The sequence below is a fragment of the Bactrocera oleae genome, chromosome 3 (assembly GCF_042242935.1).
Source record: "Bactrocera oleae isolate idBacOlea1 chromosome 3, idBacOlea1, whole genome shotgun sequence".
Classification (NCBI taxonomy): domain Eukaryota; kingdom Metazoa; phylum Arthropoda; class Insecta; order Diptera; family Tephritidae; genus Bactrocera; species Bactrocera oleae.
The window spans coordinates 470,971-486,214 of NC_091537.1; the positions used below are offsets into that span (position 1 = coordinate 470,971).

Genomic DNA, 15,244 nt, shown 5'->3' on the forward strand with positions numbered 1-15,244 from the left:
GCGCCCCTCGCGTCGGTTGGGCGGGAGGAGGGTAATCGTTGGGTTATTATTAACAAAAAAAAGGGAACTTACTCGCTCGGGGACAAAAGGACATACGTGGCATCATCGGGAGACGAGCAAGCTAAATTATTCTAATCTTGGTTGAATCATAACGGCAATTAATTCATATAATTCATATCATATCAATATATTCATTATACTAACTCCAAATTTTCTTTTTCTTCTCACAGACTAGAGTAGTAAACATATCTATATATTATATTCTACCAGAGAGCGTAAATGAATAGAGAAGGAGCAAATGTTAACTGAAAACTTTTTGAGTACTAATTTGTAGTTCCAGATGAGGGAACATCGAAAAATATAACTTCGAAAAAGAAAAATACACCACACAATATGCGAAATGCTATAAATAGACACAACGAATATTCCTATATGAAAAAACGTTGCGCATACCTATTTAGATTTATGTTTTCAATTTCTATGATATGACAAATTTATAATTATGAAAAGCCTTCTGAATTAAAAATCTGTATTACCGGTATCATCAACATTCTCTGATTCTACTTCATTGCTTCAAGCAGATATTATTTATTAACATTCTTTGCTGATAGTCTATTTGGAATTAAATTAAAAAACAGGAAAGCATACTTTTAGGAACAACCGTAATGTGTTTGCACTGAACTTTAACATTCGTATGCAATTCAATCAAAATCGCGCTTTAAATAAAATGTACATTGTCTTTTTACCTATGATGTACCATTTAATATGATATTAAGATAAAAACTTACTATTCTCAAGAGGTCCTTACAAAAGAATTTGGGTTTCATTCTTACATATAAGACGCGCCTGAATTACATCAAGCCTTACCCAAACGAAGCATCTGTTTCATTTGATTAATTTATTCATGATAAAGTATTTTTAGAATTTCCAAAAACTGTGGATATAATCCACTCAAAAAAAAAAGTATGCTATTTCGATCAACGATTTGAATGGGATGAGATTATCGCTGTCCCGAAGGCCTTCTATATAAATTAAAAATATATATACTTGTATTTAAAAAAATATATATTTTATTTGTATTTTTTATTATTCTATAGATACATATTTTAAAAAGATTTGGTGAAATTTTCAAAGGAAAATATTCAAAACTCGGCCATTACGACGTCATTTCCGGCAGTCCCTCGGAAAAAAGATGTCTCCGCGTTGACAGCAAAACTTCTTACAGGATCATCAAAAGTTAAAAGAAAAAAATATGTTTTTTTAATTAAGACCATAAATTAGGTATTGGGTGAAGAAAAAACAAAAAAAGTAAAAATTGTATTTTTGGCAGACGTTTTTACAAATAATGCAAATTTTACTGAACATTTTTCGACGATTTTTTTATTAACACTTGTAATTGAACAAAACAAATCCTTCGAGTTTCTCAAGAAACTCTCTTAAATAAGACAATTTTATCGTGATTTCAAATCCCGGCTGGAGTAAAAGTATAAAAGTCTCTTATATTTTTTCGGCAGGCAAAGTCAACATTCCTACAGCATATAAAACTTAGAAGAGCTTATTGAAAAATGTTTAAATCCCATTTAAATAATTAGAGAATAAAATGAAATAAATAAAAGTATTTAAATTATTGCTTCAAGTACTATGTACTTATTTCTTATATTTCTGCAATATTAAAGCATAGACAGAGTAAATAAAGCTTTACAAAGATAACACAGCTAATGTACATAGCGTTAAACTAATTTAAATTTTTTCGCCAACCGCAAAATATCTTCCAATCGTTTAGTAACCGTTTTCAGTCCACGATTTTTACTTAAAGTAGTCATATCTAAGTCCTTGAAATCTTCCGGAAGTGTGCTGCTGTCGGCTAAAATTACTTTTGTCATAAATATCGGATGTGGAATTTCAATTGGTCCCACGCGTCGCACTTCATTCAAGAATCTAAATAATAAAATTAATACACATTCCATTAGAAATATATTCATGCTGCTGAGAGTTTTAAAGAAATTTCGGCTTTTGGGAAAGAGGTTTTTCAAGCGATGGTTGCCGCTTGACATACCATGCCAAGGCTGCATTCTTTGCATACCCACCCATCATAGGAGTAATCATCTGTATTGATTTGAACTTCTTGCAGGTTATGTATAAAAGCGTCATAATAAATTTGCAAAAAACTTTCGAAATTATCTTCAAGCACGGTGCAATCGACGCTAGAGAAGAGGAAAAATATAATATCGTGCACGAAGGACTCATATTGTGCTATTTGGAAGTCTACAAATTTTAACTTCGTGGGTTGATCTCTATCGTCTATTACAAATAAAACGAAAAATATATTTTAATTAAAAAATATATATAGGAGATTACAAAATAAATGAGAATTTTGAATACTTGTGTACCATATTTAAACATGATATTGTTTATCCACATATCGCAGTGTACCAAGCTGGTGTATAATCCATCGGCAGCTTCTGGTTGCTCCAACCATTCATCGTACATTTGAATCCTCTCTAGAATTTCATTGACCGCTTCTTCATTGTTGTTAGTGGCCAACTGTAGATCTTCATGTACTTCCTTAAGAAACAGCAATTTTTTTAAATATAAAGGGAAATGCATCCATTAATAAAAAAGAGACTCACTCTGCGCATTTCGTTTTTCACTTCATCGCCCATTGTGGTATTCATATTGAAGCGATTGAAATATGGGCGTAAGGTTCTTGCAAATAACTCTGACTTTTTAATGCGCAAAGCAATAGGTAGCGCATGATACTGCGCCATATATTCCAAGACGAGTTTCGCATGAACGAAATCGAACATTTTGTGACGATTGCCAGCTCTGTAGCCAGACGCCTGGAGATTTTCCTGCACTAGAACAGCATTTCTGTCAACTTTGGTAGCATTTGGATCAAGTGATATCCGACTTCCATAGTAACCAGGAAGCGCATCAAATAGTTTATCCTTCGATAAGCCAGCTTCAAGTTGCAATAGCTGTATTTCTGGTACCACAATCTCATACATTTTGTTCTCGGTAATGCAAGTGCGTTCCGGTTGAAATATTTGCCAGTATAAATCGTTCGTCACAGGGGGCAATTTCGCAATTAATGGTAGTTCTTCGATGAGCCCATTTAGAGTTTTAATTTTGGCAGCTATAGCCAGCATGCAGCTGCCATAGTTGTCGCCTGGCTTGGTGAGGTAACGAGTGCTATACGACTGCAACTCTCCGCCAGCTAAATATGGCTGTACAACACTCTTCAGATCCTCAATTTTCGGTACGGACATTTTCTGCAAACTATACATTTCACAACTAACGATTAACATTTAATTAATCTAATCGGTTGAATTACAATCAACATTTGTTTGTTTACAACTTCATAATTGTAAAAAATACTCAATGATTGTAACGGTCTTTGTGATTCATTTATGAATATTTTCATTATGTAATAAATGCGACTTGCAAAAATATATAAATACATAAAGGGTTTTCCAATAAGAGTGATATGATTTTTTTCAAAAAATTTCTAAGGAAATTCATATGTTTTTGATTTAATGTGAAGCACAATCAATACAATTAAGTTCCGAATGTAACATCATTTAAATGGCTTTCACGACTTATTTTGCAGGAACGAATTTGATGAACCCAATTTTCGAATGCTTTTTCCACTAAATCAAGTCGTAAGTCATAAATAGCATGTTCAGTATTGACTTCTAAAGCTTGAAGAGAGTCTGGTTTATTGCTAAAGACCAATGACTTCAAATAATCCTTCAATAAGTAGTCTAATAGTGTTAAATCAGGACTTCTTGGAGGCCATTCCATGTCATAATTTCTTGAAATTATCGAATCTCCAAAGTTTTTTCGTTTCAATTCGATTGTTGCACGTGCTGTGTGGCACGTAGCCCCGTCTTGTTGTAACCAGATGTTGTCAAGATAAACTTCTTCCAATTGGGGCCATAAAACTTGGTTATCATCGATCTATACCGCTCCCCATTGACATTAACGGTGTCACTAGCTTAATTTCGAAAGAAGTACGGACCGATGATTCCACCAGACCAAAAACCACACCAAACTGTCAATTTAGGTGATTATAATGGTTGTTCATGAATAGTTTGTGGATTTTCTTCGCGCCAGAATCCACAGTTTTGTTTATTTACCCCACCACTCAGATGAAAGTGAGGCTCATCGGAGAAGATGAGAGCGCATGAAAAGTTCGAAAAGTTGCAATTGGAGAACGATTATTTTGATAATAAAAGTGAATCATTTATAAACGTTGTTCTTTCGTATATCTTTCTATGATGAAATTATAAACATTACTGAATACAATGAAAAAAAATTACAGTCATGATATATTTAAAAAAAAACGACACTTAGAATTCATATCATCCCTATTGGAAAACCCGACATATTTATCTATATGGACATGCTTTGATGCAGAATAAATGATTAAACTGTAGCGATAGACAATATTGAGGAGGTTTTCAGATTAGATCATACAGTTGCAATTACATATATACACAGATACGAAGCTTATTAAATATTTTTCAGGTCTGAGATATCATACATACATGCGTATGTATGTGTAGATAGCACAAATTATCAAATTTAATAATCTTAAAATTTTATTCAATATCTCAATAGGCCCCCATAACATAAACATACTCGTACATCTCTATGGACTATATATGTATGTCATTTAATAAATAATAATCTATAACATGCCAAACGTAACGAAAATTACCTGCGAAAGCAGTAGTTTGTGAGTGTAATATCGTACTTTAATCGAACAATTTAAATTAGTAATTGAAGAAAATCTATAAATATAAAGTAAATTTATGACAATTTCTATTTTGTCTTATATATGGTACATATGTACATATATACGTTTATGAAAATAGCAATAAATTAATGAGTTATTGTTTTTGAACAACCATACAAACATATGCATATATTTACATACGTACATACATACATATACATATACAACAAGAAGTTTTCCTTAAAGAGAAAAGTAAAGAGACAAAGAAATATGATATCAGAATAGACAACGCCAATAATTAAATCCTCAATGTTGAGACATGATCACAAGTACACCATTAACATTCAAATGATTGCTAGTTGAAGTTAAATACGTAATTTGAATACCTGATAAGATTACAAATTATTTTCATGCTACTAAAATAGAAACAGATTTGATTACATTGTTTGGTTGTTCTTAAATTGTAATAAACACTTTGCAACAATATGTATATCTAATTTAAGTATCCTTAGCGAAAAATAAATTTAATTGGTTGAGATTTTACTTGACTTCAGCAAATTCCTATACAACATTATTTTCCCTCCAACTAGAAAATATATCATATATTAAAACCTATTACATTTTTTATGGAGCTTAGATCGTTGTTTGATAACTGAAAAATAGACATTTTTCGTCTTCTACATCTGGACCCGAATATAAAAAATTAGCACATATGTATATACCTTTGGTTCCTTTGGTTTCAAAATATAAACTGCTGTGTATTAAAATTTGGCTCTTCCCTTTATAATAGACATCTAATTGGTACAGGTATAAATAGTCGTTTGTTGTTTGCTTTACTTGTACAAGTATATCACAATTGAATTCAATTGCTGAAATCTAAATGAACTTCGCTAGTCAGCGGTGCTTGAAAGACTGAGGCGAAAACTCATCTGCGTCGTAATGGTCAAAGCTTCACACGAAATTCAATACAGGTATCACCCCCCGTATCACGTTATCTTGTAGTTGCGGTACTCAAAAAGTTTCAACTTAAAGCAACGTATATTTTAATCAGTTCAACAGAGGCAAATCAGCCTAACAAATTCACACATCCAAACCCATTTGCACGTAAATGATAACGCAACTGGTTGATAACTGAGCATACGTATTGAGCATTTTCGAAAGCACTAAGTGTCAGGAGTGAAAAAGATGGTTTGTATATTCGTATATTCATATAATATATAGACATATATGTATGTGCATATATCTGTACATCAGATGTCATTATCAGTTATGAATGAGGTAACAACCTATTTGCACACATGTATATACATATGAAAGTATGCAAATTTTGGTGGCGTACAGTTTGCTCTTATTGTTTGAAAAATAGAGTCTCCAAAAAAGATTTATGCGACATGTCTTAATGACAGTGATCTTCCCGAAGGTTTGAGATCGTCTGCCGAGGAGTGAAACAGCGTTTCCTGTTGCTATTTGCATATGCATATTTATGTATATATAATAACTACTATATATATAATTTCGTTTATTTCTGCTAAAAAGTAAATGTTTACCACTTCATCTTTCCCTCTTGCACTTTTCTCTTAATTATTTTAAATAGTTGTAGCAATCACTTTGATTTCCGGTTCCGGTGTTACTCAGATTTTATGGAGTGTCTAGATAAACGATGGATCTGAAATGGGTCGTAACAATAATAGTGGCTAATGCAGTTAACGGTTTGTGTCAAGGGAGGAATTTCACATGTAGCAGAGAACGTAAATAAATAGAGAAGGAGCAAATGTTAAATGAAATCTTTTTGAGTACTAATTTGTAATTCCACATGAGGGAACATCAAAAAATATAACTTCGAAAAAGAAAAATACACCACACAATATGCGAAATGCTATAAATAGACACAACGAATATTCCTATATGAAAAATCGTTGCGTATACCTATTTAGATTTATGTTTTCAATTTCTATGATATGACAAATTTATAATTATGAAAAGCCTTCTGAATTAAAAATCTGTATTATCGGTAAAAACCCCATTTACATTCTCTGCATGTAGCGTATTAACAGAGGAGGTTTTATTCATTTACATTCTCTGGTACAATTATGTCCCCCAATTCCGACACACTTTTCGATTATACATGAATGTACAATTTCGAAATGTAAGTTTCAAATATTTTTTCTGCATTTTTTTATTAAAAAATTTATTATATAAAAATATGTTTTCTATGTTATATATAGTACAAGTATATTGTTATGTAATATCTGATCCGAAAAACAGTTTATGAAATATCCAGGTACCATTTAAAAATTACTGCAAAATTATTGCAGATCTCCTAAGACAAATGATAAATGATATTTATACTCCTATAACGTCGGTTCTTCTCCAGAAAAAGTGCTTGATAGAACCGAATCCTATCTGCTGTAATTATATTTCTATCCAACAAGTCAGAAATGGGTACGTTAAATGGATTTGTTTTATACAATAGATTAGTCAATATTTAATTCAGCAAAATTAAGATATATTTAAAAACATTCCGCATGAGGATTGTTATGAAAGGAAAATGAAGCTTAAGTATTCTATTAAAAAAGCTTGAATATCACTACACTTTCAATATCAAGAGGACAAATAGCCATAAATGAACGGAAGTGCCAAATTCTTAATAATTGTAAACAAAAGTAAAAAAGTTCCTTTCTTTTAGTTAAAGACGTCACAATCAAAACATTGTGCTGTCAAACACGCTGCAATAAAAGTAAGAGGACACATTGTCATAATTTCTATTTCCATCATTCTTGTGGTAAATAAATGTAAAGGTTACAGAGAACGTAAATACGTAAAAACGAGTCAAACATAAAATAGTTTGCATTGAATCCTGGTTTTATCTAAGTGAACGTAGAGTCCATCAGGTTAACCGGTGTTACCAGTAAATAAAATAGAATCTCTTATCAAATATGTATCTAATGCAAGTATATTTAATGTTTCCATATAAAATAAAAATAAAAAACTTAAAATACATACATACATAAAGTGCACACCTGTATTACAATCCTTTACATAGATACACATGCTCTCACGGGGGTGTAATGAACCCTCTCCTATTATTATGCACTAGTTTTACCACAAATATAATATATTATGTATGGCATGCACATGAACACCAGAAATTAACAACTAGGATTTTGGGATCAAAAATAGACCAATAGATCTCATACACTAAACATAAATTGTTAACTTTGTCATCGATGTGGGATATCAAACCATAAAACAAGTAGTTGCTTGTATAGGAAAAAGAAGGGTCGGCGAACTAGTTGGGCTTGTAGTCGTTGTTGTTGTTGTTGTAGCGGCAGAATTTTGTCGAGCTGACAGTCCTTTGCCAGAAAAATCCGGGTCCGTTCCGGTTACGTAGACCCGACTGATATGGAAACGGGGCTTGTAGTCGTCGTTAAGTATGCTAAGGTATACTGCAACATACATACATATTTACATGCATTCATGTGCACTTCTATTGTAATTACAATAGTACTATACATAAAATCATAGGAAACGGTCTAGTATTAACACCCGAATGAATATGTGCACGCTATTACAAGTATATATGTATATGTCAATTTGTGTATGCACGCTCATATTGTTAAGTTTATAGATATAGGTATCTATCCATATACATACATTTATATGTATATGTGTTCTTATAATTTTGTATCTAAATGCAATTGAACGCAAGTAAGTGACTATGTACATATGGTGTTTCAAGAGACACAAACAAAGATGCGAACATTCATACTCACCTGCGCTTGTTTTATAGGTATGTATGGGTGTGGTGGTACTAAAATATTCAATAAGACAACAAAAAATAAAATGAATTAGTGGTATAATATTGACTGAGCTTTGACAAAAAGGTTATCGTAACTCTCTGGCAAATGCCCAGTATTTGGTTTTGCTGAGGACACAACAGTTCGTTTGTATCCTTCTTTAAGTGCGGTTAGACATTACACTTTTCTAAGTATAAGTTATTTTTCTACTCATATAATATAAATTTATTTCTATGATGCCAAGTGCACATTTAAAATTCTACAACAATATTTTGATATTTTTGAAAATAATATCACTCGCAAGCCTTGCTACCGGACAAACCAATCAAAACATCAATGTTTGTGAGTAAATCAACTAATTTATTTATAACTAACACGTACTTTTTATTCGAAACATTTTCGAACCACCACTCATATAGGTCATTATTAAAGTCTGTGCATACTAATGCGAATACGTATGTATTAATTATACTCATATAGGAAATACAGATATGACAATTGAATTAAAAAAGGAAACTTTCTATTATACATATCTACGCACACAAATGTAGGTATGTGTGAATAAGTAAATTAAAATGATTTCAGTTAACTGCTGTGTAATTCCTAATTAGCTCTCATCGATTTTTCTGTTGATAATATTAGCTTCCGTTATATACGTACATATTAATCATTAGGTCCGACTGTCCCGACTATCGATTCACCGATACATTATGTATATTTTTTCAAAAATACTTGTAAGAAAGAAAAAGATAGGTTTGAACCAAATAATACTTTTTTTGAAAGTCCAGATTGAAAACGAAACAGTGTTCCCTGAAAACACATTAAATTGAGTAGTAATAAGGAAGAACGTTAACTTCGTTTGCACCGAAGGTATAATACCCTTCTCAAATAAAGAAAAAGTTTTCCATACAATAATTTAATTTTAATCGGTCAGTTTATATGGCAGCTATATGCTATAGTGATCGGCGGTTCCGACAAATGATATGGCCAAACCGACTCAGCACGTCAAGAATAATTTATATGTATATGTAGTATATATTTTATAGGGTATCCGTCGTTTCCATCTGGGTATTACAAATTCCGCATATGGTAAATATATAACTTTTTGTCGATACTAAAGAACACCTACAAATACCTCATCAACCCCATCCACCATTACATTATTTCATATTCCAATGCAATCATACAATATTTGTAAGATGTGTATGTGTAATCGTAAAACTTTTATATTTTATAAAACTTAAAATTTCGATTGTTATTGTACGTTCGGTCTTAAAACACAACACAATTGTTGCGGAGAAACTCTATCAAGCATATGTCGCACCAAACAGCATGAAGATATAAAATAGCATTACAAATATGTTTGAGGTCCTCTCGACAAAAGTGAGATAGTTTTAAATTGTGTTGTTCGTCAAAAAAAGTTCTAGGTTGAACGATAGAACTCCGTCTTTAACGAGTTTTATCTCATTAAATATTTTCTTCTAGTTTTTATTAACGATGCTGACAACGAGCCTGCAGCCAAAGCTGTTACAGTGGTATCAACATATTTGAAGAAAAATCCTAGTTATGGAATATCAATTCAGATTGACCAAGTCGAGGCAAACAAAACCGATGCTAAAACACTTTTGGAATCAAGTAAGTCATTGTTGTAGTGACTTTGACTACCATATACCGCGCTAGAATTCATTTAATGAATTCTTGGTTTCAAAGATAGATAACATGGAATCGTTTAATAAAAAATATCAATTTGATTTCAGTTTGTTCTAAATACGCGGAGAGCATTGACCGTAAACAACCCCCTCATGTCGTATTCGATACCACAAAATCGGGAATATCTTCGGAAACGGTCAAATCATTTACTCAAGCTTTGGGGTTACCAACTATCAGCGCCTCTTATGGACAGGAAGGAGATTTACGCCAATGGCGCGATATGGATGAGAGCAAACAAAAATATTTGCTCCAAGTAATGCCTCCGGCTGATCTTATACCTGAAGTTGTGCGCAGTATTGTACGGAAAATGAATATAACCAATGCAGCCATTCTATATGACGACACCTTCGTCATGGATCATAAGTACAAATCATTATTGCAAAACATACAAACGCGCCATGTCATTACTGGCATTGCGAAGGAGGGAAAACGAGAACGTGAAGAGCAGATAGAGAAACTACGTAATTTAGACATAAATAATTTTTTCATACTGGGGAATTTAATGTCTATTCGTATGGTTTTAGGTGCGAAAGTTCATAAAATACTTACATATTTACATAGTATATATATTTCATATGCAATTATATTTAATTACACTTTTAGAATCAGTAAAACCGACATATTTTGAACGTAACTTTGCATGGCACGCCATAACTCAGAGTGAAGGTGAAGTGAGTAGTCAACGTGACAACGCCACTATAATGTTCTTGAAACCAATGTCATATGCTCAGAACCGTGACCGCTTTGGGCGTCTAAAGACCACTTTCAATTTGAACGAGGAACCACAAATAATGTCAGCATTTTATTTTGATTTGGCCCTTCGCACTTTTTTAGCGATCAAGTAATACACTTTCTTTACTTTTTCCCAAAAACAAACAGATTTGTAAAGTGTTATTCGCTCTTTATGTAGGGATATGTTACAATCGGGAGCTTGGCCAAAAAATATGGAGTATATTGGCTGTGATGAGTTTCAAGGTGGTAATACCCCAGAGAGAAATATAGATCTTAGAGCTGCTTTTACAATGGTGAGTACTGTCCTTCTTTCATACATACGTACATACTTACGTACATTCATATACATATGTATGTATAATTTGAAAAATGTGTATGATTTTATTCAGATTCAGGAGCCAACTTCTTATGGCGTGTTTGAATTAGTTACACAACCAGGAAAAGCATTTAATGGGTACAGTTATATGAAATTTGAAATGGACATTAATGTTCTACAAATTCGTGGAGGGAACTCTGTAAATACAAAATCAATTGGTACTTGGACCGCAGGATTAGACTCTCCGTTAGTGGTTAAAGATGAAGACGTAATGAAAAACCTAACCGCCGATACGGTCTATCGCATCTTTACAGTAGTTGTAAGTTACCCTTCAGCTTAACCCTATCAAATTTAATCCGCAATTTTTCTCTTTCACCAACAGCAAGCTCCCTTCATTATTAAAGATGAGAAGGCCCCAAAGGGTTATAAAGGCTATTGCATTGATTTAATCAACGAGATAGCAGACATAGTACATTTTGACTATACTATTCAAGAGGTAGAAGACGGAAAATTTGGCAACATGGATGAAAAGGGCGAATGGAACGGAATTGTGAAAAAATTAATGGACAAACAAGCAGACATTGGCTTAGGTTCCATGCATGTTATGGCTGAACGTGAAATTGTTATTGACTTTACGGTACCTTACTATGATCTGGTTGGGATTACGATTATGATGCAACGACCGCAGGTCCCCAGTTCTTTGTTCAAATTTTTAACAGTACTTGAGACGAACGTTTGGTTGTGCATTTTGGCAGCTTATTTCTTTACTAGTTTTTTGATGTGGATTTTTGATCGATGGAGCCCCTACAGTTACCAGAATAATCGTGAAAAATATAAGGATGACGATGAGAAACGTGAATTCAACCTAAAGGAATGTCTTTGGTTTTGTATGACTTCCTTGACACCGCAAGGCGGCGGTGAGGCGCCGAAAAACCTTTCCGGCCGTTTGGTGGCAGCCACTTGGTGGCTATTCGGGTATAACAGTTTATACACATTTATGAGCTTAAGAATAAACACACGTATACACACTTTTACCTCTATAAGTGCATACTCGTATACATAATTAAATATAATGGAATTTTGATTTATTAGGTTCATCATTATTGCATCATACACAGCCAATTTGGCTGCATTTTTAACTGTATCTCGTCTCGATACACCAGTGGAGTCTTTGGATGATCTTGCTAAGCAATACAAAATTCTATATGCACCGTTAAATGGCTCCTCAGCAATGACTTATTTTCAAAGAATGGCCAATATTGAGCAACGTTTTTATGAAATTTGGAAAGACTTGTCGTTGAATGATTCCCTCACGCCACTAGAGCGCTCAAAACTAGCTGTTTGGGATTACCCGGTTAGTGATAAATATACGAAAATGTGGCAGGCCATGCAGGAAGCCCAGTTACCAGCTACCCTTGAAGAGGCGGTAGAAAGAGTTCGCAATTCAACTTCAGCCACCGGTTTCGCCTTTCTCGGCGATGCCACAGATATTCGATACCTTGTGATGACCAATTGTGATTTGCAGATTGTAGGTGAAGAATTCTCCAGAAAACCATATGCCATTGCCGTTCAACAAGGATCACATCTCAAAGACCAATTTAACAATGCGTGAGTTATACCCTCTGAGCACAAGACATAAAAGCATAATATATTCATTCCTTTTATCAATTCAGAATTTTAACATTACTCAACAAACGGCAACTGGAGAAATTGAAGGAAAAGTGGTGGAAAAATGACGAAACGCAAGCCAAATGTGACAAGCCAGAAGACCAGTCAGACGGTATTTCCATACACAATATTGGTGGAGTCTTTATTGTTATATTTGTTGGAATTGGCATGGCCTGTATCACATTGGTGTTTGAGTACTGGTGGTACAAATATCGAAAGAATCCCCGCATTGTGGACGTTATTGAAGCAAACTCTGGCGGAAAAGATGGCAAGACAGTCGACAGTGTTATCCTTGGGCAGGCTGGAAAAGAGTACGACAAGGGTGGTAATACCGTGCTTCGGCCACGATTTCATCAGTATCCAACCACATTTAAACCACGATTTTAAAATATGTATATACAAGCATACACATACATACATACATATGTATGTATGGAATCAATCAGCTTAACTAAGTCGGATATGAAAGTACCGATAATTATTTCATTTTAATTACATCGCGGATTTTAATAAAGACATATACATATGCACGTAGATATGCCTGTATGTAAGTATGTACGTAAAAATACACATGCTTTACTTCTGGAACAAAATATGCACGCACAATTTTTATAAATCTTGATGGCATTTTAATCATTTATATATATATAATATGTATGTACATATGTATGTATATGCGTACACTCTAATGAAAAATACAAATAAAAATGTTAATGTCTTAATTTATCAAAGCAAAGTTTGTAGCCAAATTTGTATTTTTAATTATGCCCTACTCTTATGGTACTTACAAGGCCGCTTTCACGACATTAGGGTTTGCCTAATCGGAACGAATCTATACCGACTTACTACTGTCAACTCTTCAGTATGTCAAAGTTATTTAGGGAATGATAACTACAAACAGTTTACTAGAAAATTAAGGATTCGAATATAGCGTGACAGCAATAAAAATAACATATGGCAACATTATATTATGAAAAATTTTAAATGAAGTTAGCGTATGTATGATGTATTAAGTAGGTGTACGTCCATTTTTATACCCTGAACAGAGTATATTAAGTTTGCCACGAAGTTTGTAACACCCAGAAGTAAACGTCTGAGACCCTATAAAATATATATGTACATAAATGATCAGCATGATGAACTGAGCTGATTTAGCCATGTCCATCTGTCCATCTGTTTATATACTTATATTATATAAACTAGACCCTCAGTTTTTAAGCTATCGATCTGAAATTTTGCACCTACCCTTTTTTCACAAAGAAGCTGCTCATCTATCGGAACGGCCGATATCGGACCACTATAGCATATAGCTGCCATACAAACTGAACAATCGGAATCAAGTACTTGTATGGGAAACATTTTTATTTGAGGTAATATCTTCACGGAATTTGGCATAAGTTATTATCTAAAGTAATAATGTAATATCTGAAGAAATTGTTTAGGTCGGATGACTATAGCATATAGCTGCCATATTAACTTAACGATCGGAATCATGTACTTGTATTGAAAACTCATTTGACGAGGTATCTTCACTAAATTTGGCATGGAATATTATTTAAGGAAATATCCTATCTCCGAAGAAATTGTATAGATCAGATGACTATAGCATATAGCTGCCATATTAACTTAACGATCGGAATAAAGTGTGTGCATAGAAAACTTTTTCATTAGACGAGATATCTTCACGAAATTAGGTATGCGTTATTATCTAAAGCAACAATGTAATCTCCAAAAAAATTGTTCGGATCAGATCACTATAGCATATAGCTGCCATACTAATTGAACGACCGTTCCCACGACAGTCGGGTCTACGTAACCGGAACGGACCCGGATTTATTCCGGCCAAGGACTGTCAACTCGGCAGAATTCTGTCGCTACAACAACAACAACGATCGAAATGAAGTTCTTGTAAAGAGCCTTGTATTTGTGAAGGGTATTATAGCTTCGGTGCAACGGTTCTTTCTTGTTTGAACTTTTTCTAAAATCTAAATGAATGTTGTTGTTCCAGGGATAGAAAACATAACTGAAATAATTTGGAGAAATGCTACCGGTTACGTAGAACCGACTGTCGTTGGAACGTTCTATTCATTTTATTATACACACACATACAAGTAAATATCTATATGTAAACGGTGTTTACGTACACCATGCGAAACAAGCTGCAATGCGGTATAAATAAAAGCATAACGTGGCCATAAATAATCATTGTACAAGTACAAAAAAGCAAAATAAACATCAAAAGTCCCTTTATACATATATACGTGTTTACATAAGCAAATA

At 33.4% G+C, this 15,244-nt stretch overlaps 2 protein-coding genes across 5 annotated transcripts; one reads left to right on the top strand and one right to left on the bottom strand.

Annotated features, from left to right (window-relative positions):
- Positions 1-1,618: 1,618 nt before the first annotated feature.
- LOC106614939 (uncharacterized) lies at positions 1,619-5,668 on the bottom strand. 4 transcript variants are annotated; one of them, XM_036369590.2, is made up of 6 exons: positions 5,464-5,668; positions 5,361-5,393; positions 2,631-3,279; positions 2,391-2,565; positions 2,088-2,301; positions 1,619-1,938 (listed from the first exon to the last, which is right to left on the bottom strand). In XM_036369590.2, the coding sequence occupies exons 3-6, from the start codon at positions 3,267-3,269 to the stop codon at positions 1,731-1,733; spliced, it is 1,236 nt and encodes a 411-aa protein (XP_036225483.1). In that variant the 5' UTR covers positions 3,270-3,279; positions 5,361-5,393; positions 5,464-5,668; the 3' UTR covers positions 1,619-1,730. The 4 variants fall into 4 exon arrangements, with proteins under 4 accessions (XP_036225483.1, XP_036225481.1, XP_014086364.1 ...); XM_036369588.2 differs by lacking the exon at positions 5,361-5,393 and having other exon boundaries at positions 2,631-3,294; XM_014230889.3 differs by lacking the exon at positions 5,361-5,393 and having other exon boundaries at positions 5,464-5,667.
- A 3,008-nt stretch (positions 5,669-8,676) lies between these two features.
- Positions 8,677-13,707, top strand: Ir25a (ionotropic receptor 25a). Its single transcript, XM_036369586.2, has 9 exons — positions 8,677-8,880; positions 10,024-10,173; positions 10,296-10,772; positions 10,852-11,089; positions 11,159-11,273; positions 11,370-11,615; positions 11,679-12,271; positions 12,389-12,904; positions 12,970-13,707. Exons 1-9 carry the CDS (start codon positions 8,772-8,774, stop codon positions 13,349-13,351), a joined length of 2,826 nt encoding a protein of 941 aa, XP_036225479.1. The 5' UTR covers positions 8,677-8,771; the 3' UTR covers positions 13,352-13,707.
- Positions 13,708-15,244: the final 1,537 nt, after the last annotated feature.

What these genes read in the sequence shown, in the direction of transcription:
- Ir25a (XM_036369586.2), top strand. Translation starts at nt 8,772, where the DNA reads ATGATGCCAAGTGCACATTTAAAATTCTACAACAATATTTTGATATTT. An exon ending in ATCGCATCTTTACAGTAGTT is followed by an intron (nt 11,616 to 11,678) that starts GTAAGTTACCCT and finishes TTTCACCAACAG; the next exon opens with CAAGCTCCCTTCATTATTAA. An exon ending in GCCACTTGGTGGCTATTCGG is followed by an intron (nt 12,272 to 12,388) that starts GTATAACAGTTT and finishes TTGATTTATTAG; the next exon opens with GTTCATCATTATTGCATCAT.
- LOC106614939 (XM_036369588.2), bottom strand. Translation starts at nt 3,287, where the DNA reads ATGTATAGTTTGCAGAAAATGTCCGTACCGAAAATTGAGGATCTGAAG. An exon ending in TGAAAAACGAAATGCGCAGA is followed by an intron (nt 2,566 to 2,630) that starts GTGAGTCTCTTT and finishes CTGTTTCTTAAG; the next exon opens with GAAGTACATGAAGATCTACA. An exon ending in CAATATCATGTTTAAATATG is followed by an intron (nt 2,302 to 2,390) that starts GTACACAAGTAT and finishes TATTTGTAATAG; the next exon opens with ACGATAGAGATCAACCCACG.